The sequence below is a fragment of the Monodelphis domestica genome, chromosome 2 (genome assembly GCF_027887165.1).
Source record: "Monodelphis domestica isolate mMonDom1 chromosome 2, mMonDom1.pri, whole genome shotgun sequence".
NCBI classification, from domain to species: Eukaryota; Metazoa; Chordata; class Mammalia; order Didelphimorphia; family Didelphidae; genus Monodelphis; species Monodelphis domestica.
This window is the reverse complement of record NC_077228.1, coordinates 103516116-103543947: the sequence shown is the minus strand read 5'-3', so window position 1 is coordinate 103543947 and position 27832 is coordinate 103516116. Positions and strand designations below refer to the sequence as shown.

Genomic DNA, 27832 nt, shown 5'->3' with positions numbered 1-27832 from the left:
CAAACCTCATCAACCACCACTGTTGTTCTCACAGAGCTAAGAAAGGAGAATTGTGTTGGATTCTTTTGCAGCTACTGACTTTTCTTTCTCTTTGGAGGGGGAGCAGACGCCATGTCGGACACAGAAGAAGTTGTGGAGGAGTATGAAGAGTAAGTAGGAGGCCACCCCACTCCCTCTCCCTCCCCTCCCCATGGCTCCCTGGTCCACCATGTTCTTTGTCTTTCATTCCCAGGCCCCATGGGGGTGGCCATTCTCATTTTGACACTGTCTATAGGGATTCAGATTACAGCCATCACTTTGGGAGCAGAGGAACTTGGGAGTTTGGCGGGATGAGATTTCAAGGTCATGGCAGGGTTGGATGGGGTGGGGTGGGAAGCATACGAGTATTCTACCTGTGCCAGAGGCTGATGAATGATCCAAGGAACCGAGTCATGTGGCAAATTCATTCTGCTGAGAACGGAGTCTTGGAAAGGTTAAATGGGCCACCTTAGGGTCCATAGGTCCCCCCTAAAGAGCCTAGATTGCCAATTTAGTCTCTAGACCCTCTTCAACAACAAAAGGCTTAGTTTACTCTCAGAAATGCAATGATCTGAGCCAATTCTGAAGGATTTAGGATGAGGAATGCGTCCAACCTCCAGAGAAAGAACTGGTGGAGTCAGATGCCAATCAAAGCAGACTCTTTCACATCAGTGTATTTATGGTTTGTGGGGTTTGGGGTTTTGTATGAGTGTGCTCTTACAACAATGGCCAATATGTAGGGGTGTTTTGTGTGATAATACACATATGGCCCAGATCACATTGCTTACCATCTCTGAGAAGAGGAAGAGAGGGAAGGAGACAGTTTGGATCTTATAATTTTGGAAAATGAATGTTAAAAATGATTATTATGTGTAATTGGGAAAATAAATATTTTTGAATAAAAAGAAAAAGCTTAGTTTAATGGATAGAAATATGATACAGGAATACCTGACTTTAGTGCCCCTGGCTGTCCTCAGTGGCAATAAATTATAACTGAATCCCTGATTTACCTGAGGAAAGAGAAGGAAAGAAGTGTTAATTAAGCACCTACTATGTACCAGGCACTTTATTAAGCACTTTACAAATATTATCTCATTTAGTTGTCTTAGTATGGATAAGAGAATGATCTTATTTGATCCTTATAATAATCCTGGGAGGTAGGTGTCATTATTACCTTCATTTTACAGGAGAGGAAATTGAGGTGAAGTGGCTTGTTCATGGTCACATGGTTAATAAATATCTAGGGCTATATTTGAATTCAGGTCTATCCTGGCTCCAGGTCCATCGATCTGTGGACTGTAGCACCTTGCTGCCTCTTAGGGAAAGAGAGAGCATCTTCACAAGGTGTTCCAACACAGATAAAATCACTAGGCAGAGGAGAAAACCCCTTTTCAACAGGAAAGCACTTTGTCAACCTGAAAATGTTGCAAAATGTGTTACCATGGCACTGATCTCTTTTTTTTATTGTGTTCTGATAGAAATGATCCCAGGACACATCACTAGTCGGTTATTATTCTTTCATATTTAATGTCGGGGGGGGGAATCATATATTAAGCACCTACTATGTGCAAGTAGTGTGCTACAGATTACGAATACCAATAAAAACAAGACAGTCTCTGCTCTGATGTTTAATGAACCATTATGCAAGTGGATAAAATGGCTTATAATTAGACAAGAGTATTGGGATATAGCAGGGCAGCTAGATGGTACCATGGTGCATAGAGTGCTGGGTCTGGAGCCAGGAAGTCTATATTCCTGAGTTCAAATCTGACCTTACACACTTACTAGCTAGGTGACCCTGGACAAGTCACTTAACCCTTTTTGTCTCAATGTCCTCACCTGGCAAATGGAGAAGGAAATGGCAAACCATGCTAGTATCTTTGACAAGAAAACCCCAAATGGGGTCCTGAAGAGTCTGAAATGACTGAAAAACAACTGAGGGATATAAACAGGTCCAAGGATTCACTGAGCTATTGTAATGTTATTATTAATTTCTTAACTCTTCAATATTAATGACACATCAGTTGTACAAATCAATCAAATCTTAACTAAACATCTACAGCATATTTAGTATTTGGGGGGAAATAAATAGGAGATGGTCCCTGCCTTCAAGGAGCTCACAATCTGGCTCATGCAGAGAGTAATGTGAGCCAGAATACTATTAAGTTACAAATTATCTGGCCCTGACTATAACAACAATAACAACAACTAAAATAATTGCTACATGTATAGATCACATATCACTGTGGAGCACTTTACAAATATCATCTCATTTTATTATTACAATTCTGGGAGCTGGGTGCTATAATTATTCCAATTTTACAGATGAGAAAAATGAGTCATAAATATTATAGGAGAGGAGCAGCTAGGTGGTTCAGTGAATAGAGAGCCAGACCTGGAGATGGAAGGTCCTGGGTTCAAATCTAACCCTATACAATCTAGCTATGTGACCCTGGGCAAGTCACTTAACCCCAATGACTTAGCCTTTACTGCTCCTCTGTCTTGGAACCAATCCTTAATATTTTCTTTTAATTAAAAAAAAATTTTTAAACCCTTACCTTCCATCTTGGAGTCAATACTATGTATTGGCTCTAAGACAGAAGAGTGGTAAGGGCTAGGCAATGGGGGTCAAGTGACTTGCCCAGGGTCACACAGCTGAGAAATGTCTGAGGCTAGATTTGAACCTAGGACCTCCTGTCTCTAGGCCTGGCTCTCAATCCATTGAGCCACCTAGCTGCCCCCTCAATATGTAGTATTAATCAGTTCTAGGACAGAAGGTAAGGGTTTTTTTAAAAATTCTATAGGAGTAGAAGAGGTCAACATGGAAGACTTTATGGAGGCAATAGGACTTAAGGTGGGCCCTGAAGGACATTCAGGATGTGGATAGGGGAAGAGAAGAAAGACATATTCATAGCTGGAGGGTAGGGGTAGAACATAGGTGGGAAATTATATGAATGAAATATCACAAGGATGGGAATGAGCATAGTGTTCCTGAGGAAAATCTAGCCAGGGGAGAAAATGCATTTGGGAAATAGTGGGAGATAACATGGCAAAACCAGGCTGGAATCAGATTGTGAAGGGACTCGAATGGCAAATTAAGGAGTTTGGACTCAATGTTGGAAAAATAGAGGACTTCCCCAAAGTCAATCATATGGAAAGCTCAGGTAGGGCATGAATTTATGTGCATGTGCTTTTGCACATGTGTTGTGTGTCTGTGTGTCTTTTGTGTGGGTCTCTAGTAATAAAAAATGAAGGCTTATCTGTTGGCTTACCATGGAATTCCATTTCATTTTTCTTTTCAGGGAGCAGGAAGGTAAGAGCAGGAGCTTTGTCATCATTTGGATTAGAAGAAGTTCTGCCTTGAAACTCACTCATCTCTCCTTTTTTTCTCTTCTCTTTTTCTCTTCCACATAGAAGAGGCTGAGGAAGGTAAGTGTCAAGGGTTGTTTCAGTGCATGTAATGGGGAGAAGGGAGATGAGTCCATGCAATTGAGGACAGATTGTAATCTTTGAATCATTGGATTCTCCACTTTAATTTTTGCCACCAGAATTGATGATCATTCTTTTTTTTTTAACTCTTACCTTCTCTCTTAGAGTAAATACCAAAGTATCAGTTCCAAAACAGTAAGGGCTAGATCCTTGAGGTTAAGTGACTTGCCCAGGAAGTGTCTGAAGCCAACTTTGAACATAGGTTCTCTCAGTTACCATCCTGGTGTTCTATCCACTGTGCCATCCCCAGTTGTCATTTTTTATCAGACCAATCAAAAGCCTTCTTCTCCCATGCCATAGAGTTTAGAGACTGGACCTGTGATTTCAATGATATTAGAACTCTCAGGTTCCTCCTAGGGAGGAAACTTCCTGTTCTAAATTTTAGAGAGTTATCTTCCCCCAGGAACCTAGATAAAATGTTCCAGTGTCTCTCCTTTTGTTTAAAGAAAGAAATTACCCATTTCTTTCCACTATTTTCCCATACCCACTCCCAAATTCATTAACTAGTCTCTTTTCAGCTCTTTCAGTGAGACAGTGGTCAGCAAGCACTTATTAAGCACTTACTGTATACCAAGGCATCATGCCAAGTTCAGGGCATACAAAGAAAGGCAAAAACATGGATCCAACCTTTAAGAGGTTCCCATTATAATGGGGGAAAACATGGGGGAAATTGGAACTACAAAAACTAGAGAGTGTGAATGGATGTACCCATGACTTATTGAATGACCACAGGATTTAACATTTCAGTTTCCTTAAAAAGTTCCTTAACATGAGAGAAATCATTAGTGGATAAGATGCCTTTGTTCTACCACATACCCCAAATGACAGTCAGGACCTCAAGGCATCAGAATGTCTGAAAAAAAGCATTTCTTTGGTACTCAAAATCCAAGTTGGACCATTCTCCTTTTATAGGACAAGCTAATTCTTTGATCAAGCCACTAGATGTGACTTCTAAGGTCAGGGAATTAAACTTCTATGGAGAGAGGACTTAAAAAAACCCCAAATCCCTAGCTTTTATCTTAGAATTGATATTGATTCTAAATAGAAGAGCAGTAAGAGTTTAGCAGTTGGGGTTAAGTGACTTGCCCAAGACCACACAAGCAGGAAGTATCTGAGATCAGATTTGAACCCAGATCCCCCCCCCCCAGCTTCTGATCTGGATCCCTATCCACTGGGCTACCTAGTCACTCCTGGAGGAAGGATTTTTCAGGGTTTGGTCATTACCTGTGTGATGAAACTAGGTGTGAGTTACAAGTGAAAATCAGCAAATGTCCTTCCTTTCCAAATGCATAACCTATTCCCTTGTGCAGGTCAAATTTTTTTTTGGCATAATCTAGATCTCTCCTTATGGAAGAAACCAAATTGAGGAGAATAAAGGAAAGAAGAATAGGGGAGGGAGGGGAAGAGGGAAAGGGTCATTTTGAAGACTGGCAAATACTCTGGAAGCAGTTTCCAGTATTTCTTACATCAACATAGCTAGACTCAGACCTGCACTGGTTTTCCAGGAAGAGTCTGTGTATGGTGGGCCACCCTTTGAGCTTGTTGTTTCCTGGGAGATGTGCCAACTTTTAACAACAGGATCTTGGGTGCAGCCTAGGTTTCTTGGCTTTGGGATCAGTGTGTCTGCTGTTTGTATTGGGGTTTGGCTTTCATTATTTCCCTGTTTGGTGGCATCTTGAGCTTGAAGAAGCATCAAAGAGCAGTGTGATTTAATGGACTCTCTTAGCAGCTATGTTGCTATGTTGGCCATGGAGGGATTTCCAAACTAACCTACAGAATGCATAATCCAAAGAATATCTATTTTTCCTCTTGCATGATAAGTTACTCAAGATCACTGTATTTTTTATTTTTAATCTGGATCTATAATCCCTTTGGTATAAGGAATTCCCAAGGCCAGCCGCCATCTGCTTTTGCACATTACTTCTTCACCTTATTTGGGGGCAGACATGCTAACCTATGAATTTAGGAAGAGTTCACATTATCATTTATACAAGTTTAATTTTTTATCCCCAAGCACACTTATGGGATAGGCAGTACAAGTAAAGAGACAAAATGGTATAAGGAAAACAACTTTGGATTTAGAGTTTGAAGATTTGCTGACTCTGTCATTTATTAGCTGTGTGTCCTGGAGCAAATTCTTGTTAGGCGTGAGTTTTTTACTCTATAAAACAGAGGAGTTAGATTAGATGACTTCTAAAGTCTTATAACAATAAATCTATGATCCTAAGATGATTGCCTGCTACAATAAAGAGTACCAGGTTCAAAATCTAGTCCCTTTGGCAAATCACTTAATCTTTCCTGGACCTCAGTTTCCTCACCTGAAAAATAAGGAGTTGTACTAAATTATCTCTGCGGTTCTGTCCAGCTCCAAATCAATGGTCTCAAGGTATTCTTAAACATACATTACAGTTGAAACAGTTATGATTCTGTATACTATTATGGCCATTTTTATAGATAAACAAACTAAGGCTCAGAAAAAAACAAAATCATTTTCCCCTGGTTGCATGGATGGTTGAGTACCAGATTCCAAGTCCAAGATTTTTTCTACTTCATCATATAAGCTGCCTCTTAAATGGCCTAACAAATATTCTATAGCTCTATTAATGGTTATGCCCTGAAATGGGGTGGAACAATAGTGAGTTTGGGCATCTGGCTGATAGAGGAGATCCTGGAAACTAAGAGAACAATATGCCCTATTGTCCTTGGCTTTCTGCTGCCAAACTAACCATTCTTGCTTTTCCCCTTTGGTGCTGCCACTCCTTGGGTCTCAGAAGAGGAAGATTGGCTAGAGGACGAGGACGGTAGTACACTATTTCATTTTATTACCCTTCCTACAACTTGCCACAGTGATACATCCCAGACTTTTTGTTGGGGAGATAATTGTATATGTTACCTGCAATGGGGAGGAGAGGGCTTGATCAGAGTGTTCCTGTGTTTCTGTTACTATCTTTTTTTGTCAGCCCTTCCGTGGCCTCTGAATTCTGCCTTCTTTAAGGCCATCTACTCTTCTGTTTTATCTCACATTCTTTCTCCTGGGGCCCGGATGGCTGGAATCCTGCCAAACTCTTCACTTCTTTGCTGTTCCACTTTCATCCAACTCCCTGTTGACTGGTCTTTAGCCTCCACCCTTTCTCCATCAATCTACTGCTAGAGGCAGACATAGCCCTGGAGAAGAAGCTTGCCTTCCTCTTTATTGCCATGGGAGAAACTTTCTCCATGCTCAGAGGAAGTTATAGAAGTTAGAAGCTCCTAAAAATACTGGGTTATATCTTCAGAATGATACACTGTAAAGAATACTATATTGGAAGTCAAGAGACCTGAGTTTTACCACTAATGAGCTGTCTGACTATGGACTCATCATTTTACTTCCCTGGGCCTCAGTTTCCTCATCTATAAAATGAAGCTTTGGACTAAATGCACTTAAGGCATAGTCTCAGATGACATCAAGTCAGTGGGTTGAATTTTTATGACAAGAATTCAGAGGATTGGTCAATTTAATGTTAGAAACACTTATTAATTATCTACTGTGTTCAAGGACTTCACTAATCCTTAGGAATATTAAGGTAAAATAGAAGCAGAACTGCCCTCAGGGAATTTATATTTTACTGGTCACATTTTTTTATGCTGCTGCTGAGGAAGAGGATGGAGGAGGAAGGAAGGTCAAGTTCAACCCATCTCATTGGAGATATTGGGATCATCTCTCTCCATTCTCTTACAATATATCATTCTTCTGTGGTGTTGACCAGACTACCTTTCTGTTCCAGTTATTGTGTACTTTTATTTTATTTATTTATTAAAAAAAACCCTACCTTCCATCTTGGAATCAATACTGTGTATTTGTTCTAAGGCAGAAGAATGGCAAGGGCTAGACAATGGGGGTCAAGTGACTTGTCCAGGGTCACATAACTAGGAAGTATCTAAGGCCAGATTTGAACACAGGACCTCCCATCTCTAGGCCTGGCCCTCAATCCACTGAGCCAACCAGCTGCCCCCTATTGTGTACTTTTAGAAAAGTCTTACTGGGGACCAATGTTCCCTGTTCCCCACCACCAACTCACAAAGTTCCAATTTCACCTTCTCCTCCCAACATACTAAAGTCATGGAATCTCAGAGTTGGAAGGAACATCATTAGAATGCAAGCTCCTTGGGGGCAGGGAATCTTTCATTTAGTAATTGCATCCTTGTTGTCTAGTAAAATGCTTTGCAGTTAGCATTAATAAATGTTTGTTCAGTTGAATCAAACTGGAACTAGCCCAAATCATACTAGAGCAGAAATCTCCTCTCAACCTCTCTGATAAGTAGTTACCCAGTCTCCACTTAAAGGCCTAAACTAACAGGAAGCCCACTGCCTTTTGAAATAGCCCATTACACTTTGGAATGGACCTGGAAGATTTTCCTTACTTGAAACCAACATTTCCCTCTTTGTAACTCCTACTCATCGACTCTCCTTTAGTTCCATGAAGTTGAAGTTAAATCCCTCTTCTACCTGATAGCTCTTCACATGCTTCAGTCAGCAATAATTTATCCTTGGGCTTTTGATTTCCCTTTTCCTTTCCCCTTCTTCCCTCCCCTCCCCTTCCCCTGCCTTGCCTTGCCTTCCCTCCCTCTCTCAAGTTAACACCTGCTCTTTCTTTGCTAGATCTTTCTATAGCATTCTCTTTCCCATCACGATTGCCCTCGTTGGATTCTCTCCTGTGCTATCTGTGTTAATGCCTTTATCCCCCAACCTCCTAAATTGGGGTTCCTGGAACAGAACATAATGAATGAAATGAAAATCCACTTCATAATGTTCCTCCTCAAATTCCTGGTTATTTGCTGTTTTAGGGGAAGCTATGCATGGGCAGCTCTTTTTCTCCAGAGCAGGTTCTCCATTTCAGTCTGTGTCCTGATTGTAACTATACTATGTACCTCTCTGACTATTTCCAAGGTGCTTTCTCTGTCCTTAGTCCTATTGTCTACCCTAGAATCTGTGTTATCAAGGAAAGTAGAAATCCAGGGGTTCATTATCCTTTTCCCCTCTTCAGAGCAAGAGCAGGCTGCTGAAGAGGAGGAGGCTGAGCCAGAGGCCGAGGAGTCCAAGGTAGAAGGTAAGACAATGACACAGGGATATGTGGAATTTATCATGGTGAGGGGAGTAAAATTTAGATACCTAGATGCATCTAAAAAGGTTTTTCTCTTTTAATAACTTAAATAGTTTTGGAAATTCCCTACTTACTTTGTTTGATGTTTTGAGTTGCCATTTATTTTTATTTTTTACATATACCATAGTATAACATGCAACACAACAATAACACAAATGGTTTGTTATAAATGTGTAGCAAATTATAATAAATGTGCTTATACAAGAGAAATACTTTCTCATATTAGGTATATCTGAAAATCTGTTTCATTCTTCCCCCCCCCCTTTTTTCTCCCTCCCTTGTTGTACATATGATGTCATATAATACATATTTCCCTATTTGCTGGGTTGTGAAACAAGACAAGAGAAAAATTCATGGAGAAGATGAAGTGGAGAATGATCCAAACGAATTCCACCATGGAATATGGCCCTTGGGATCAGAGTGAATGGAGCTGCTCCTTCTAGCTTTCATTCAAAACCACCTTCCCTTGAGCTAGTCCAGGCAACAGGCTGGGTCTCTTTGTCAGTGACAGTCAGATCAGTACCAAGAGAAGGGCTATATTCACGTGGGACTCTTGGAGCTCAAGACTGTATCCTTTTTACCTGTTTTCTATTTTGTTCTTTAGAGGCAGAACAAGAAGAAGAAGAAGAAGTTAAAGAAGTGGAAGGTAATTCTGAGATGTTATCAGTCTGGGTGGAGGAGAACTGGGCCTTGGGAGAGATAGGACTCAGGGATCCCAAATGAGATTTCTCACAGTTGGAGAAAGAAGGGGAGGGAGAAGTTTACTGGTATTTCTCTTTGTAGTGGAGATGCTCTAGGCTCTGTAGTGGGGATGATTGCAGTCAGAGAGAAAGACATACCAGAGTAGAGAGGACCAAACTTGCCCTGGTAGCCATTTGTTTGGGCTTCCAAAATCTCAGTGTTTGCATCTCCCAAATCTCTAACAATTTGCAGATGTTTAACATATATAGATCAAATCTGGGGGAGATAAAAAGACTTCATGCAAAAAAAAAAAGACCCCATGTAGTGCTCCAAATACCATATTGTAGACTTCGCATCATGGCACTTAAACCATTTGGCCACTTGCCTGAGGATAGAAAAAGGATGGAGGTAAATGCAAGGGAAGAGATTTCTCCCCAGTAGACACTCACCCCTTGTTTTTTGATACTTTTTGGTATAGACAATCCCCAAAAGCTGATGACCCCAAAGAGCTGATAATGGCTCTGCAGCTTTGATACACAAGACGATTTGGATGGTGGTGGGAGGGCTGAGGAGACAGTGTTTCTGGATTCATATTTCTTGAAGCTAAATCACTCAAACTACTTTGTACTTTTTAGAATGGGAGAAGCAGCTGACCCACTATATATAATCTAGAGTCAAAGGGAGGCTTCTTGGCTTCAATGCCCATTTCAGTGGTCCTTAGGCGTATACAATAGTGGAGAATGGGTTAGTAGAAAAAGCAGGTGATAAGGATGATTTGGAAGGAAAGGAGCCCAGAGGCTTACTGTGGGCTTGAAACACCAACACCAGCTGCCCTGCCTTTGGGTGACTCACCCTCATGGGCTTGCAGAGACTCTAGGGGGAGTAATCTGAGAGGTTGGGGGATGTGGGAGGGGAGGAATTTTCTGGGGTAGCAGCTTTGGAAGACTTTATCAAAGATCTCTCTCACTCAAGGGTGGGGGTATGGAGTTATGTGCAAAGCTATATCTGCCTGGGAGTTTGGGGATCTTAGTTTCAAATAAATGTAATATAATATAGGAGAAAGGACACTGGATTGGGATTGAGAAGACTCCTGGTTCAAATCCTGGTCTTGCTACTGACTAGCTCTGGGACCTTGAGAAAGTCATTTTTCTTTTCTAGGTCTCAGTTTCCCAATTTGTAATATGAGGGTGTTGAACTAGATCAGAAGTTGTTCTTAACCTAGAATCCACAGATTCCTTCTTTCTCCACAAGCGCATGGACAGATTTCAGAGGTTCTATGAACTTGGAAAGGGAAAAAACCCTGATTTTCACTAATCTCTAACTGAAATTTAGCCTTGCCTTCAATTACCTAAAAGCGTTTTATGAGAAGAGATCCTAGCTTTCCTGGAGGCTGCCCAAGGGATCAGTTGATGATACAAAAACGACTAAGAGCTCCATTGCCTAGATGACCTCTGAGGTTTTTTCTTTAGCTCTGAACCCTCAATCCCAACCTACCCATAGTGTTTCATAAGAGAACCATGGCCTTCCTTCCCTCTTGGGTATGAGAGAGAAATGAAGGAGACGGAGACAGGGGACCTAACTTGTCACAACTCCTCATCCTCCAGGAACATTCTAATTGATTAGAGAAGAAAGAGATCAAAGGACTTGAAATCCTTAGTGAGTGGAGGTAGCCCAGGAGTATTCCTTTCTTTTTTTTTTTTTTTTTTTTTCAGTTTCACATTTCTTTTTTTCTTTTTTTTTTTTTTAAATATATTTTATTTGGTCATTTCCAAGCATTATTCGTTAAAGACATAGATCATTTTCTTTTCCTCCCCCCCCCAACCCCCCATAGCCGACGCGTAAGTCCACTGGGCATTAGATGTTTTCTTGATTTGAACCCATTGCTTTGTTGATAGTATTTGCATTAGAGTGTTCATTTAGAGTCTATCCTCTGTCATGTCGCCTCAATCTTTGTATTCAGGCAGTTGCTTTTTCTCGGTGTTTCCACTCCCATAGTTTATCCTTTGCTTATGAATGGTGTTTTTTTTTTTCTCCTGGATCCCTGCAAGTTGTTCAGGGACATTACACCACCACTAATGGAGAAGTCCATTACGTTCGATGATACCACAGTGTGTTTGTCTCTGTGTACAATGTTCTCCTGGTTCTGCTCCTCTCGCTCTGCATCACTTCCTGGAGGTTGTTCCAGTCTCCATGGAACTTCTCCACTTTATTATTCCTTTTAGCACAATAGTAGGAGTATTCCTTTCTTAAAACCACCACAAGGGTTAGACGTATACATTGGGTTTAAGCCCCTGAACTGTGTCAAGAAACTCTTGGACTTGAGGTGTGTTTAAAATAGCAGTTATAGTTATACATAGTGCTTTAAGGTTTGCAAAGCCCTTTGCAGTATGACATCATATTATCTTTACAATTATCACGTGGGGTAGGTGCTTTTATCCCCATTTTACAGACGAGGAAACTGAGGTTGCAGAAAGATGAAATGATTTGCCCAGGGTAAAACTTGAACTCATGTCTTCCTGACCCTCTATCTCCTGTGCCATGTTGCTGCCTCGTAGCCTGCAGTGGTCTGGGCATAAGTAAAGGTGCAGATGCACTCTAATGTATTTCAATTTTAATTTTATCCGTTTGATTCTATGGTTGTAAGTAAAGACAGCACGCAGTTAAACAATATCTATGTGATAAACTCCACGATGCAGGGCTCATATGAGGAGACTCCAATGCCTACACAACTCAAAGGTAGGAGGGCAGAGTTCTCCCAGTGGGTGTAAGCTGAGCCAAATCAAGACAGCAATTGGATAAGACCACATCCAGAGACCAACAGGATAAGCAGTGCCCCTCCACCCCCATAAAAGGAGGGGATCTAGGGGATAAAGATCACCTACTCCGAGATCCAGAGAGTTTGGCATTGTTCCTTAGTGCCCTCTACTGTTGAGTGGAGTTTATACACAATGGCTGAGGCGGATGTGAGTGCCAACATTTGTGCCCATGTGAGCGCCCTCATCACTGAAAAAGGATAAAGTAACTGGATGGCATTTGTTAAAGAAGCAGAGAATGCCAGGGATGAAAGGAAACAGACAAACTGGCCTGAACCTCTCATTTTTTTTACCCCCCTTACATTCCATCTTACAATCGGAATTAGAATTAAAATCAGAATACTGTGTATTGGTTCCAAAGCAGAAGAGTGGAAAGGACTAGTTTGGGGTTTAATGACTTGCCCAGAGCCACCCAGGTAGGAAGATTTGAACCCAGTACTTCTCACCTCTGGACCTGGCTCTCTATCCACTGAGCTAGTAGCTGCCCTCTCATCCTTTCTTTTTACAATGGAGGCAGCTGAGCCCCAGGGAGATGATGTTGCTTACTCAGTTATCACAGTTGATAACTCTTGAGCTTGACTTAGAGAGTTTAAGCAACTCGCCAATGATCACACAGGTAGCAAGGGGCAGGGGCAGACCAGGACTGGAACCCAGGGCTTCTCACTCATGAATCTTTTGTCTCTCTCTCTCTCTAGATGGCCCAGTGGAGGAGTCTAAACCCAAGCCCAAGTGAGTATTAAATCCTTTGGATTATACAAGGTAGAAGATTTAAGGTCCTTCTCCAAAGATCAGAGGAGAGAAAATGTAGACAATTTATGACTGGGGAGACCAGAATACGAGGAGGGAAAGGATAGATAGTCCTTTCCTATCCCAAGGGAAAGTTCAATCAGAGACTTCTCCTGCAGCTGAGGCTGGAATAAGGAAATGGAGGCACTTGGGTAAAATCCAACTAGTATTTTTTTTTCTTAAAAAAAAAAAAACCCTTGCCTTCTGTCTTACAATCAAAATGAAGTATCCATTCTAAGGCAGAAGAGTGGTAAATGCCAGGCAATTGGGGTTAAGTGACTTGCCCAGGATCACATAGCTAGGAAGTGTCTAAAGCCAGGTTTGGACCCAGAACCCCCATCTCAAGGGCTGGTACTCTATCCACTATGCTAACTAATTGCCCCCTAGGATTTTCTATTTTAAAATGGATTTTATTGATTTATTTTATTTTTTACATATGCCTAAATAATCCCCTATATCCTTCCTCTCCTCCTTCCCAGAGAGTCACCTCATATAGGAAATAATTTTTTAGAAGAATAAAGTCAGAAAAACAAATCAATACACCATAAAAAATTGGCAATACATATGATATTCCATACCACATTCCCTCACCAGTCCCTTACTCACAAACAGATTTCGGCACAAAGAGAGAGAGCGAGAGAGAGACGATGGCTTTTCTCATGTCTTTCCTTTGGGACCAGCTTGTGTTTTGTAATTTTGCAACACTTGTTTTGTGGTGGCTATTCTTTTCTTTGACATCATTGTCGTCATTGTATACTATTGACTTCTTGACTGTTTATTTCACTCTGCATCCGTTCATGAACATCTTTTCATGTTTCTTTCTATTCATCACGTTTGTCATCTTTTTTAAACCCCTGCCTTCTCTGTTAGAACCAATACTATGAATTGGTTCCAAGGCAGAAGAGCAGTGAGGGCTAGGCAATGAGGGGTAAGTGGCTTGCCCAGCTAGGTCACATGGTTCAAAAGTATCTGCAGTCATATTTGAACCCAGGACCTCCCGTCTCTAGGTGGCTCTCAATCCACCCAGTTGCCCCCTCACAGTTCATTTCTGACACTTTATCAGAGCTGTTCACAAAGAACTTGTCTAGAAAATGAGAGGATTCAATTGGGTGATGCCAGGCCAGTCAATCCAAAGTTTTTTTTAAGTACCTACTATGTGCCCGGCATTGCTGGGAAGACCCAAAAGAATCAATGCAAAAGACAGTCCCTGCCCTCAAAGAGCTCGTACTCTGAAGGGAACCTTTCCAGCTCTAAGTCTATGAGCCTGTGAGCACGTGGGCCAGCCATGCATTTCCCTGATCTCTTTGTCCCCGTCCTCCAAACAAGCAGAAAAATGTGTTGAAGCCTGGAGTTCAAGAAGCCACAACCTGGATAACTGCCTTGAGGTTAGCTGAGTGTTGGCTGTGGGAAAGGCCTGGGCTTTGGAGAAAGGAAGCCAGTCTTCTGGGCTGCAGGTTTGCCTTCTTGGGTCTTTGAACCAGTTGCTCCTCCCCTCTTCTGGCCTCTGTTTTCTCAGCTGCTACATGGAGGCTTGAATGCCTCCATTCATTCAGCTACAAACCCTCTGGTCTGGATGAGGGTGATCTTCATGAACTCCGTCTCTCTCTTCTCTACAGGCCATTCATGCCCAACCTGATACCACCGAAGATCCCTGATGGGGAGAGAGTGGATTTCGATGTAAGTATGGAGTCTGCAGAGAAGTAAAGGAAGGAGCTCCATGTGGGTTGGAGTTGGTCTGGGTGGGATGAACTCCCACCTCCAGAATAGGCAGACCCAGGCCCAGACCACTGAATGCCAGGGACCCTGGCCATCAGCTTCTTTGTACTGTTCTGGAAAAAGTCAGGCTCCTCTCTAGGCCACCATCATGTCTGACTATCCCATTAGGAGTTGTCTTCCTCCTTTCCCCTGTCCTGTCTCTATTCCACACTTGGGAATCCTAATTTACATGTCAACTATTTGGTGGAATGGATATAGGTTGCTGGAAGACCTGAGTTCAAATCCTGTCTCAAATATTTCCCAGTTGTGTGACCCTGAACAAGTCATTTAGCCTCTATTGACCTCATCTCCCTGAGGGGTTAGATTTGATGACCTCCAAGTTCCCTCCTGATTCTAAATCATATGCTACGAGCATATGATCCTCTCTGTCAGGACATCCACCGGAAGCGCATGGAGAAGGACCTGAATGAACTGCAGACGCTGATCGAGGCTCACTTTGAGAATCGGAAGAAGGAAGAGGAGGAGCTCATCTCCCTGAAGGATAGGATTGTAAGTAGAAAATCTCCAGCCTTCTCATCCAGAACCCTGCAAGGCTGGACCTGGGGGCTGGAGGCTTCTTCTTCTAGGAAATGTGTTCGAGTTTGGGACTCTTCTGAGTCTTGCCCCCTGTAATGGCCTCCAACCTAGTATTAGCAATAATGGATCAGGTTTATAAAGCTCTTTATGGTTTACAAAATACTTTCCCCAAAATAACCCTAAGAAGTAGGTAGTGTAAAGATTGCTATTGCCATTAGATGGCTAAAGAAGCTGGCTTAGAGATCAGGGGACTTGTGTACAACTACTCATAAGAGATTACATTTACAGAGAGCTTGAAAGGTTTTCAATGTATTATATGAGTAATAAATTTATACATATGTAATATGTATATGTCACATTATAGATAACATAGGTATTATATAAGTATATATAATATGATATGGGATACATGTGTGTATATATGATATATTATTGCCTTTGATCCTTATAACAATCTTGTGAGGAAGATGCCAATTGTACATATGGGGAGGCTGAGGCAGAGAAAGATTTTGGTGCTATCATGAGCTCCATTTTACAAATAAGGAAACTTAAGTGACTTGCGGATAGGGAAATCTTAAGTAACTTGCCTGGAGATACATAGCTGGCAACAACCACAGTGACATTGTTTTGAGAAATGCAAAGATCTTAACTTTGGGGACAAGAAATTTCTCTGACAAAAACTTCTGGGAAAACTGGAAAGCCATTTGGCAGAAACTAGAGATAGACCAGCACCTCCCACCATATATATATATATATATATATATATATATATATATATATATATATATATATATCATAAGCTAACTGAGTTTACCTGTTAGATCTATGGATAAGGAAAGAATTTCTTAGTAAACGAGAGAGAGAGAGAGAGAGAGAGAGAGAGAGCCCATTATGGGTTGTAAAGTGGAGATCCACAGATAATAAACAAGTGAGAGGGGATTCGAACCTAGGCTTTCTTGACTCCAGGTCTACCACTCTATCTATTATACCACCCAGTTGCTAATTAGTGATGGAGGGCAGGGTTTGAATAACCCTCTTTTTGATTCTTAAATCTGGTGTATTTTGTACTCAGATCCAGTGGTAACCATTTTGCAAACCTTACATTGCTATCTAATTATTAGCAACATTATTCTTTCTAGGCATTCCCATCCCCCTAACTCAAACCCCTCTGCATTCCTCAATCTCATTCTCCCAATGAGTCAGTTCTGGAGCCTCCTCCAGGATACCTTCTCAGACTGATAGAAAGAGCAGCCATAACTTAGTCATGATGTATAGAGGACAGGCTTTTTGTTTGGTTGATTTGGTTTGGTTTGGTTTTACTATATCTATAATTCATTGACCCAGGGAACTCCTGGTGAGGAAATTCCTGCTCCTAGTATAGCTTACCACTATTCTGTATCTTTTAGTCTTAGCTTCCTGGGGCACAGAGAGATCCAGTACCTATCCCAGGACTACAGAAGGCAGTATAAGTCAGAAACAATATTGGATCCAGGCCTTCTTGACTCAAAAGCCCATTCTGTCTACTTTCCTCTGTTGTATAGAAAACATACAACTTGGTTATTTTACACACAAACATATATACACATGTTGTCTGTACTTATGGAATCAATACTCTTAGGATCATAGATCTAGAGAAGAAAAGACCTCAGAGGTTATCTAGTTCAATTCTCTCATTTTCCAGGTGAGGGAAGTGAGTCCTGATGAGATTAAATAACCTTGCTCATATTACCCAGGTAGTTCTGAGTCACAATTCGAACTTAAGCCCTCCTAATTTCAAAACTATCATTTTTTAATCATGTCAATTCTTCTATGATTATTTACTGCATAGAAGTCTGCTTGGGAATAGCCCTATCCATGTCTTTGACTAGAAGGTCCACAGCGTAGTTTGTGCTGTGCAGCTATTGTTTCTAAAGTCAATTATGAAGTCAGGGCTTGGGAATCTGGGAAAAATCTTCAACAATTTCAATAAGAATTTATTAAGTGCCTGTTATATACAGAACCTTATGCTTAGGATTGGTGGATACAGAAAAGTTAAATAGGTTGCAGTATCTACTCATGGCTCATACAATCCAGAAAAGAAGAGATGATGTTTCTATCAATAATTATCATGCAAAATGGAACATGGGAAGGAAAGTGAATGAGAGAAGTACAAACCAAGTGTTAGGTGAGACCTAAGATGAGAAGGATCATTATTGATTGGGGCCAGTTAGGTGGCACAGAGGATAGAGAGCTGGGCCTGGAGTCAGAAAGACTCATCCTCCTGAGTTCAAATCCAACATCAGACACTACTCATTGGATGGTCCCTGCCAAGTCACTTATTCTATTTGCCTTACTTTTCTTATCTGTCAAATGAGCTGGAAAAGGAAATGGCAAACCACTCTATCATCTTTGCCAAGAAAACCCCAAATGGGGTCATCAGGAGCCAAACACAGCTGAAGCAACTGAACAATAACAACAAGTTGACTAAAGGGATCTGGGAAGGTTTCTTGTAGGAGATGGGATTTAAGATGGGCTTTAAAGGAGAGACAAAGTTTGAACAACTATAGATGGTGGGTGAGGACATTCTAGACTTGGGGAACATTGAGAGAAAAGACAACAAATGTATGGGATATGCACAATCATATATCTAGAGTTAGAAAGGACTGCTGAAATCATCTAGTCCAACCCTTTCACTTTACAAATAAGGAAACTGAGACTCATAGAATATGTGCCCAAATTTACATGAATATTTGAACCCTAGTGGCAAAGCTGGGATTTGAACTCATGTCGTCTGAGTCCAAATCCAGTGTATTTTAAATTTTTTTCCAGTGTATTTTTAACATGTATGAGAGACAATGGGTTGTCTAGGTTGGCTGGAGTGGAGTGAATATGGAGGAGAGTAATATGAGGTAAATCTGGGAAAATGCCACTAGCCTGTGGCAGGATTTGAATTCAAGGCTAATGACTTTGGATTTCATAGGCAATAGTGAATATTAAAGGGTTTAAAACAGAGGAGTGATGTGATAAGAACATAAAGATTAGTTATTAAGCAGTTAGCTCAAGGTTTGATCTGAAAGATGACTGAAAGTGAGGTCAGACAGAACTAATTGGACCTGTTCTGATTCCATTCTTCCTATGCTTGGTTGCTGCTTGATGACCTACTAAAGGAGTGGTGTCTCCTTCCCCCCCCCTTTTTCCCCTCTTTTCACATTGTCATAATTCTTTTCCTTGCAGGAGAATAGAAGGGCTGAGCGAGCAGAACAACAGCGTATCCGGAGTGAACGGGAAAAGGAGCGCCAGAACCGGTTGGCGGTGAGTGACGGATAGTCCCTTCATCCATGGTGTTCCTACCACATATCGCCATTCCCATTCTACTGCTGCCCATCTCACAGCAACAACAGAAGGCGTGCCCCTAATATATATATTTTCTGACCAGACTGTACTCCTCAATACAGAAACCCTGCTGTCCAAGCTCCCTCCAGACCCCAGATATAGGGCGAGCCAATTATTCTTGATTCATTAAGGTTTGGGGAAAGAAATGATGCTTCATAGATCACAGAGCAGGAAAGGGCTTTGGTAGTCATAATGACTTACTCAAGGTCACATATTTAGTAACAGAGCTGGAACTAGAACCCAGGTCTCCTCACTGTACATCGAGCAGTATTTCTACTATATCTCACTAGAAGTTAGTCAATCAAGCAAACAATATTTATTATTAAACATTTTCTATGCAAGCATTATGCTGGGCCTACATAAAAGGCAACAGATCTTCCCTACTCTTAACAGAGCTCACATTCTAATGGGGGAGACATTATGTACCAACCAGCTATATGCAAGAGATAGATAAATATAGAAATAGAAAGACAGACAGATAGATATAGACAGACAGACAGACAGACAGACAGACAAAGAGACAGAAAGATAGAGAGATAGACAGACAAGTAGACAGACAGATAGACAGAGTTAGAGGCAGACACATAGCTAGCTAGCTAGCTAGACTGAGACATGGATGGATGGTGGATAAATTCGATAGATAGACACATAGACAGAGATAGAGAGGCAGATAGGCAAATAAATAGATGGATGGTGGATAGATTAGATAGATAGACAGACAGACAGACAGACACATAGACAGATAGATAGATATTGTATAGATAGCTATATTTATATTTATGAACACACACACACATATATGTTTGGGTAAAATGATTCAATTGGAAATTAAGTTTCGGGGATAAGGGGTGAACATGGTAGGATAACAAAACCCTTTCCACTTGCAGGGTTGGGAAGATTACTGGGATTGGAGTCGGAAGAAGGAACCTTGAGTCCCTCTCTAGCCAATTGACATTAGGCCAGTGGTTTAATTAAAACAAATTTGTAATAATGTTCAAAAATCATTTTCCAGAATTTCCCCTAAACCAACTATTGTCTTCTACAGACTATCTATCCTCCTACTCCATGATAAATATTTCCCTTAAGGACAACAGCTGGTTCCTTCTCCCTGAATTCTCTCTTTAAGTCCTTATCCCAATCCATTCTCTTTCATTCGGCAACAACAAACAGGAAGAAAAAGCCAGACGAGAGGAAGAAGAGAACCGGCGGAAGGCTGAAGATGATGCTCGGAAAAAGAAAGCCCTCTCTAACATGATGCACTTTGGTGGTTACATTCAGAAGGTAGGAAGAGCTTGCTATGGATTTAGGGTCCCAGTCCTTGAGGAAGGCATCAGTAATAAGCAAGGGTAGGTCAGTGGTATCCATGAGGAAAGAAGTTTCTATTAGACCAGAAAAGATTTACGTTGGCCCCCCACCCAGGTAGAATATTATAACCATTTTCTGGTTATAATCTTCACCCCTTCAAGGCTTTCAAGGTTTGAGACATCCGCTAAGCTAGAGGTCCTTTTCTCAACCCCGCAGTATGCCCACTCTTCCCGATTCCCTTAGAAACTACCTCTGGCATCTCCTGGGACACTTCTCCCTGGCCAGTAATGGCAAGCCAAGCCTTCCCCACTGCCCTCAGATTCCCCGACCCCAATACTGGTGGGATGGAGAGTGATAGTAAGAGGCACCTAAAGGCACTGCCACCCAACGGATCCTGACTTTTGCTCACTTTTTTACTCATATCTAGTAATATCTGCTATCGGGCTATGTTTAGGTATCCCAGGGATCATGGCATGTCTTCATCCCAAGGCCCTAATGGCCTGGAGCTTGTTCCAATATTCCAACCCATATATCTAGGGGTGGGAGAGGCAGCTACCTGTTTTCCACAATGCAATGAAAGGTGCAGGGAGGTGGGAAATTGTCTTGCAAATTTCCAAAGCCTGCAACCTCTATGGTTAACACCATCCTGTTCCCCATGCCCAGAATATATTTCCACTCATTCTCTCTGGTACAGAGAATCCCTGCTCCTGTCTTCCAGAGGCTTCTATCATAATAGACAGACAACAGTTAACATTTGCTGCTTTTTCCCTTCCATCTCTCCTTCCCTTTGTGTTCTCTTTCTCTGTTTCTCCCCTCCTTCTCTCACATCTCCTTTGGGTCTCTGTTTATATGTTTGTCTTTATATCTCTTGGCCTTTTTCTCATGGTTTCCTGGTCTAGCAAGCTCAGGTAGGTATCAACATTTGAAGTCCCTTCATAAATCTGGGAAGTCTCCCTGGAAGAGGAGGCGACTGCCGAAAGACCACAAAAGGATAAAGACAGACAGGATCAGGGATACAATCAAGGGATCTATGCTTTAGTTTGGGATTACATTAGATGACCCCTGAGGACCCTTTCTCTGGAGGCAATGACTTTCCCCATCAATAGAATTATTCAAGCAGGGACTGAATGGCTGTTGTCATGGATAGGGTAGAGGAGACCCTTGTTTAGGTATAGGCTGGATTAGGAAATCTCTGAGGCCATTTTAAGTCCTAATATTATATGATTTAAGGGTTCCACTGCTAGTGGGTTATTAGAAGGAAAAGATCCAGAGTTAGTGGGGGAGTGGGGAGCAAATATAGGCAGGAGTAGGGAGAAATCTGAGCTCAGGAGGGAAGCTGTTGTAATATCACAACAGATTAAGAGCTGGAAGGGATCTCAGGAGTCATCTAATTTAACCTCCTCATTATAAAGTTGAGGAAACTGAGTTCCAGAGATGTAGTAACTTTTCAGAGAGTCTAAGCTTCTCCAAGGACTACAGGTGTCAGTGAGGGCCCAGGACTTAAGAAGGGCATTTCGAAGGGGCAATCCTTAGCCCTTTTATGGGACAAATAAATGGTAGTGGAGAGGCAGGGGACAAGTTTCTCCATTCCCTAATTCTTCCCTTTGTCTCCCTTTCCTTCACACCAGACAGAGCGAAAGACTGGCAAAAGGCAGACAGAGAGGGAGAAGAAAAAGAAGATCTTGGCAGAGAGGAGGAAGGTCTTGTCTATTGACCACCTGAATGAAGATCAGCTGAGGTGAGGGATACAGGGAGTCCAAGGCTGGGCAAATTTAGCAGGAGAAATGCCTTTTTCAACAAATACCACCAGGGGACAGCAGCATCCCATGCATGGCTCTTGTTGGGGCTGAACAGTGAACAAGAGTGTAATCTGCGGAGTGCCCAATTTGATAGTCCATTTGGGCATCCATCGATCCCTTGAAGTGAAGGGGCTGACCCCTGCAGACAGTGAATAGGATGACTATGAGTTGAGAAATCTTTTCTAGGTTCCAGCCTCCCTAAGGAACCACTGGTCACCATAAGTCACCAGCTTATGTCATATGTCTTCCTAGACACCTTCTCCAATTATTCTGCCTTCTTCCTAGTGGTCTCTTATTTTTTTAATTTATTTTTTATTAACCCTTACCTTCTGTCTTGGAGTCAATACTATGTATTGGCTCCAAGGCAGAAGAGTGGTAAGGGCCAGGCAACGGGGGTTAAGTGACTTGCCTAGGGTCACACAGTTGGGAATTGTCTGAGGCCAGATTTGAACCTAGGACCTTCCATCTCTAGGCCTGGCTCTCAATCCACTGAACTACCCAGCTGCCTCCCCCCCGCCCCCTACTAGCGGTCTCTAAGAGACATTTTAGAATTAACACAAACCTGGGAATAGTGGAAGCCATGAGATTCGATTATTAGATTCTTTAATGAGTATCCCTTTAGACCTTCTTCCCCTCAGCCTTCTATGACTTTCTAGGAAGCACTGGATCATTGACTCCACTCTGTGAACAATGGATCCTTAATATGGACTGGAGAAATTCCCGATGTCTCTAGGGATGGGAAAGAGTAGTTGGGGTACCTGAGATCAAAACTGCAATTGGTTTGAGGGTTGTGATGAGGGTGACCTGGTACTTTGGTAATATTAGAGTCCTTGGGAGTGGGCTTAGTGACTCCATTGCTCTGACTGGCCTCTCTCCTACCTCTCCCACCTCCCCTCCTACTTTCTTCCACCACAGGGAGAAGGCGAAGGATCTATGGCAAACTATCTACAATCTAGAGGCAGAGAAATTTGACCTACAGGAGCGATTCAAGCAACAGAAGTATGAAGTAAGAGAATCTCATTCCTCCCTTTTCTTGTCATCTCTTCTGCTATCTTGACTAGTCCTCTGAATTCCAACATGCCTTGGTTCCTTTGGTTGCTGCTCAACATCTCTCTGCCTGGTGACCCCTAATTACCACAGTCTAGCCCTCCAGTCTTTGCCTTGGAAGGAAGTCCGTCCAAGGTCCTTCAGTCTCCTAGTCACTCCTTGCTATCATTAACAAGGGTGACATAGTGAAAAGACCATTCACCTGGAAGTCAGGAAATTTATGTTTGCACCCAACTCTACTACCTGCTGTTCACCTCTTTGAATCTCAGTTTTATTATCTGTAAAATGGGAGAAATTATCTTAGTCCTTTCTAAATCCTAGGATTTTTGTAAGGATCAAGTTAGGTCAGAGTACATAAAGGATTTGTAAACTCCAAAGTACTATATAAATATAAGATATTAGTGTTATTCTTTTCTTCCCAAAATCTTGATTAAATGCATAATTATTTCCTGGGATGCCGCTGGGTGATGCCCAGGAAGAATTCAGTAAATGGGGCCACTGTTCTCTTCAGTTGGGACTTACACTGACAGGCACATGTGTGTAGATATGTGACTTCTGAATATCTACACAGCAGGACAGACAGTGAAGAATGGCCAGAAGAGGGATCCCTCAAATGGGGGTGAAGACAAATACATGTTGATGGGAGTCACTTCTACTAACCACTCAAGGGCTTGGAGATTCCTTCTGGCTATGGCCTTGGGAGTATTTCTGATCTCCATAGGCAATGGGAGCAACCCACGCTCAGTTCCTCCCCCCTTGGCCTCAGTTTCCCCCTTTCTAAAATGAGAGAATTGGATTAGATGGCTCCTCAGGTCACTTTGTTAATGTCTGTTCCCTGGGATGCTGGTGAGGGACCTGAATGCACCAAGCTGGTTGCACTGGTCCTATCAATCAACAAATGAACAAAGGTCTACTCTGTACAAGAAGAAAAGTGGGATATAACAGAAAAGACAGAAAAGTTACAACAAAAACACACACATAAGTACATACAAAGTAAATTTAATACTTTTTTTTTTTTGGTCAGGGAAGACCTCTAGTAGATTGGAGGATCAGGAAAGACTTTAGGTAGAAGGCAGAAATGAAAGTGAAGACCAGACTTAGTGCTGCTGATCTGAAGAAGTTTCCCCAGACACCTGAGTCAGGTTTTGAGTTCTCTGGATGAGATCACCCTGGACGCCATTTTTGTACTATCCGCCCCATATTCCTACCTACTCTGAACTTTGTGTTCAGACACTTAGAAGCTTTCCAGGGAGCAGCTAGGTGGCTCCTTGGAATGTCTAGAGACAGGACGTCCTGGGTTCAAGACTGACCTCAGACACTTCCTAGCTGTGTGATCCTGGGCAAGTCACTTAACGTTAATTGTCTAGCCCTTACCACCATACTGCCTTGGAACCAGTACACAGTATTGATTTTAGGTGAGTTTTTTCAGAAAAAGCTTCCCCATCAAGCAAATTCTGTGGGCACAATGGCGTGATGAAACCAGCCAACTGTAGTTTCCATTGCTAAATTTTCAGTGTGAACATTTACACTTTGTAAATGGTCAAACACTACAAATCTGGGCTTGACTTATTGTTGTGTTGATTATCTACACAAGAAAGTGATAGATAAAATGTTAATTTAGTAGATTCAACTTAAAAGTTGATCATATATGTAATTTGTTTTAAACAGAGAGCCAGTTAAACATTTACCAGTGTTCCCTGGTACAATTGTTCAGTTGTTTCAGTAGTGCCTGACTCTTCGTGCCCCTATTTGGGTGTTTTTTGACAAAGACACTGGAGTGGTTTGCTATTTCCTTCTCCAGGTCATTTTACAGATGATGAAACTGAGGCCAGTAGGGTTAAGTGACTTGCCCAGGGTCACATAGCTAGTAAGTGTTTGAGGCAATCTTTGAACTCAGGTCTTCCTGACTCCAAGCTCATTATAACATCATCATTAAAACCCTAGTTTTGAGACTGATGTTATCCTGTATTTCTGGAGTATGAAGATGGGAAAAAAAAACCTGAACACTCTTCCCTGCACCTCTAGGGTGGCCCCAGAATCCTATCTTTTGTACAAGTCCCTGTTGAACTCTTTTTAAAAAAAAAATTTATAATATTTTATTTGATCATTTCCAAGCATTATTTGTTAAAGACAAAGATCATTTTCTTTTCCTCCCCCCCACCCCCCATAGCCGATGCGTGATTCCACTGGGTATCACATGTGTTCTTGATTCGAACCCATTGCCATGTTGTTAATATTTGCATTAGAGTTTCGTTTAGAGTCTCTCCTCTGTCATGTCCCCTCAACCGCTGTAGTCATGCAATTGCTTTTCCTCGGTGTTTCTACTCCCTCAGTTTCTCCTCTGCTTATGAATAGCGTTTTTTCTCCTATGTCCCTGCAGATTGTTCAGGGCCCCTAATGGAGAAGTCCATTACATTCGATTGTACCACAGTGTATCAATCTCTGCGTACAATGTTTTCCTGGTTCTGCTCCTTTCACTCTGCATCACTTCCTGGAGGTCATTCCAGTTCACATGGAATTCCTCCACTTTATTATTCCTTTTAGCACAATAGTATTCCATCACCAACATATACCACAATTTGTTCAGCCATTCCCCAATTGAAGGGCATCCCCTTGTTTTCCAGTTTTTGGCCACCACAAAGAGCGCAGCTATGAATATTTTTGTACAATTCTTTTTGTCCATTGTCTCTTTGGGGTACAGACCCAGCAGTGCTATGGCTGGGTCAAAGGGTAGTCCCTGTTGAACTCTTAAAGCTTAACTGAGCACTTAGTAAATGCCTACTGTATGCAGACTTACTGTGTAATTTTTATTGAGGGAGAAACAAAGTTCATTCAAGACATGGCTCCTGCCCTCAAGGAACTTAAAGTCTAGTGTGTGTGGGGGGGACTTAGACACCAACTCAGATGGTCATGATTCAAAAAATCACATGGTAAACGTATTATTCCATGGTTACAAAACCAAGGCTATGTAGGTCTGAGGGAAAGAGGGGGTGGCATTTAAATGGGCATTTGAAAGCGGGGTAATAGTTCAATGGGTAAAGGTGAAGAAGGAGGTTCCACTCTGGCCTGTGGTATCAAATAATATGTCGTGAAAAGGAAATCAGGTAATGTGTGGAAAAGCTGCCCTTGCCCCTAATTGCTCTGGGATCTCTTAGATAATGGGGATCCCTTCCAGCAAGGAAGGTTGTGGTTGAAACTCTAGGAATTCTGTTCACATCCTCTCGTAAGTTTGCCAAAACAAACCAGCTTAAAATTCATCTGACACTTAAAAATAGTATACACATATATACATACATACACATATATGATATATAATATACACACATACACATAGAGTAGTATATATATACACACATAAAATAATATTTATAAAAGCTATTGTGGTCATTCAGTTTAATTCAGCCAGTTTTCATAACTTGTACTAGTAGTTGCTGGGGATATAAAAACAAAGAATAAATGAAATGGTCCCTGACTTCAAGGAGCTTCCATTCAATTGGGAGCGGAGCAAAATAAATCATTGGGCCTAGGACAGTTGTATGACCCTGGACAAGTCACTTAACCCCTCCCATCCTCAGGCAATTCTTTAAGACTGTCAGGGATATTCTTCATTGGGAAAGGGAATTCCTACTTCAAAGAGATCACAGATGCTTTCTGACCTTCTGAACAGACCAAGCAAACTTTTTTTTTAATCCTTTACCTCCTGTCTTAGAATCAATATTGTGTATTGGTTTCAAGTAAGCAAATGTTTTGATAGTGAAGGATAATGAAGGCTGTCTAGGGTCCAGAGGATCATTTGATTTGATGAAGTACAGAGTGTGTTTGGGGAAAGAATATGAAATTAGGTCCCCAAAGTAGGCTAATACCAAACAGAGGATGCTCTTGAATGCCAGGCAGAGGAAGTTAAACTTTAATTAGGAGAAAATACAAGCAATGAAGATATGGGCCTTTGGGCTCATTTTGCTGATTCTCTCTTCCTGTGCCAAGCTCTGTGCTATTTCTGGACTTTCCTGGTCTCATGGCTCTACCCTTTGGGCTCAGTCTCTGCTCATCTGTTCCTATTTCTCTTGCAGATCAATGTTCTCCGGAATAGGATCAATGATAACCAGAAAGTGTAAGTGTCCACTGCTTTCCCTGGCCACCCTTCTCCTTTGTCCCTTCCTCTTGGTCAACGCTCTTTTCTTTTTTCTTCGCCTCTACAGAGCTCTTCCTGGTTCTTCACCCTTCTCCCCCTTTACCCTCAATGCAACCTCTCTACCCCTTATTCCCCTGTCCTTAGGATCAGTCCCCTTCCTCTGCTTTCTCCCCAAACCCCTAAACCTGATGAGACTTATTCAAGTTCCCTTTATGGCTGACTCTTCCTTTCTTCCTTGCAGCTCCAAGACCCGAGGGAAAGCCAAAGTCACTGGGCGCTGGAAATAGAGGAGAGGCAGGGCTACCTCCTTGGCGGAGAGGTTACAAGGGCTCGAAGGGCCCCAGGCTTCTTCACCGTTGGATCAACCTGCTAAATGTTTCTCTACTCCTCTGTGGTGTCATTGCCCCATTGTGTCCCTGACTCTTTTGGTCCTCTCTGGAGACCAAAGAAAACGTTGAACCTGAATGCATAGAGCTAGCCCAAGTGGGTGGCTTTTTCCCCCTTCCCCAGACACACACACACACACACACACACACACACACACACACACACACACACAATGCCTCTAATAAAAGTCAACACAGACTAAACGGCATCCTGGTCACTTCTGTTTCACAAGGAAAAAAAATCAAATACAAAAGCTCATTCTCTACAATTCTGACACAGAAAATCAAGTTAGTTCAGACCCTCAAATTCAATTCAGCAAATGTTTGACAGCTACTATTTTTGAGGAAGGTTTCAGAGATAGAGAACTAGCTCTAAAGTAAGGAGGATATGAGTTTGAGTTCTGCCTCTCCCTCATTGAATTCTGGAATCCCAAACAGGTCACAATGTCTTACTGTCCCCAAGCAACTCTCTAAGACTATAAATAATTGCAGAGCATTTGTCAATCCATCAGTGGATAGAATTTCCTTAGCAGGCATTTCCCTTTACTGATGAAATCACAGGTGTGGACAA

The 27832-nt window shown here is 41.9% G+C and overlaps 1 protein-coding gene across 1 annotated transcript; it reads left to right on the top strand.

The window, feature by feature from the left end:
* The first annotated feature begins 111 nt into the window (after positions 1 to 111).
* On the top strand, positions 112 to 27465 carry TNNT2 (troponin T2, cardiac type). The gene is made up of 15 exons (XM_056814617.1): positions 112 to 149; positions 233 to 353; positions 3366 to 3447; positions 6279 to 6308; positions 8532 to 8594; positions 9253 to 9294; positions 12838 to 12871; positions 14545 to 14605; positions 15077 to 15193; positions 18434 to 18511; positions 19763 to 19873; positions 21526 to 21635; positions 22612 to 22702; positions 26814 to 26854; positions 27117 to 27465. The coding sequence occupies exons 1-15, from the start codon at positions 112 to 114 to the stop codon at positions 27160 to 27162; spliced, it is 1065 nt and encodes a 354-aa protein (XP_056670595.1). The 3' UTR covers positions 27163 to 27465.
* Positions 27466 to 27832: the final 367 nt, after the last annotated feature.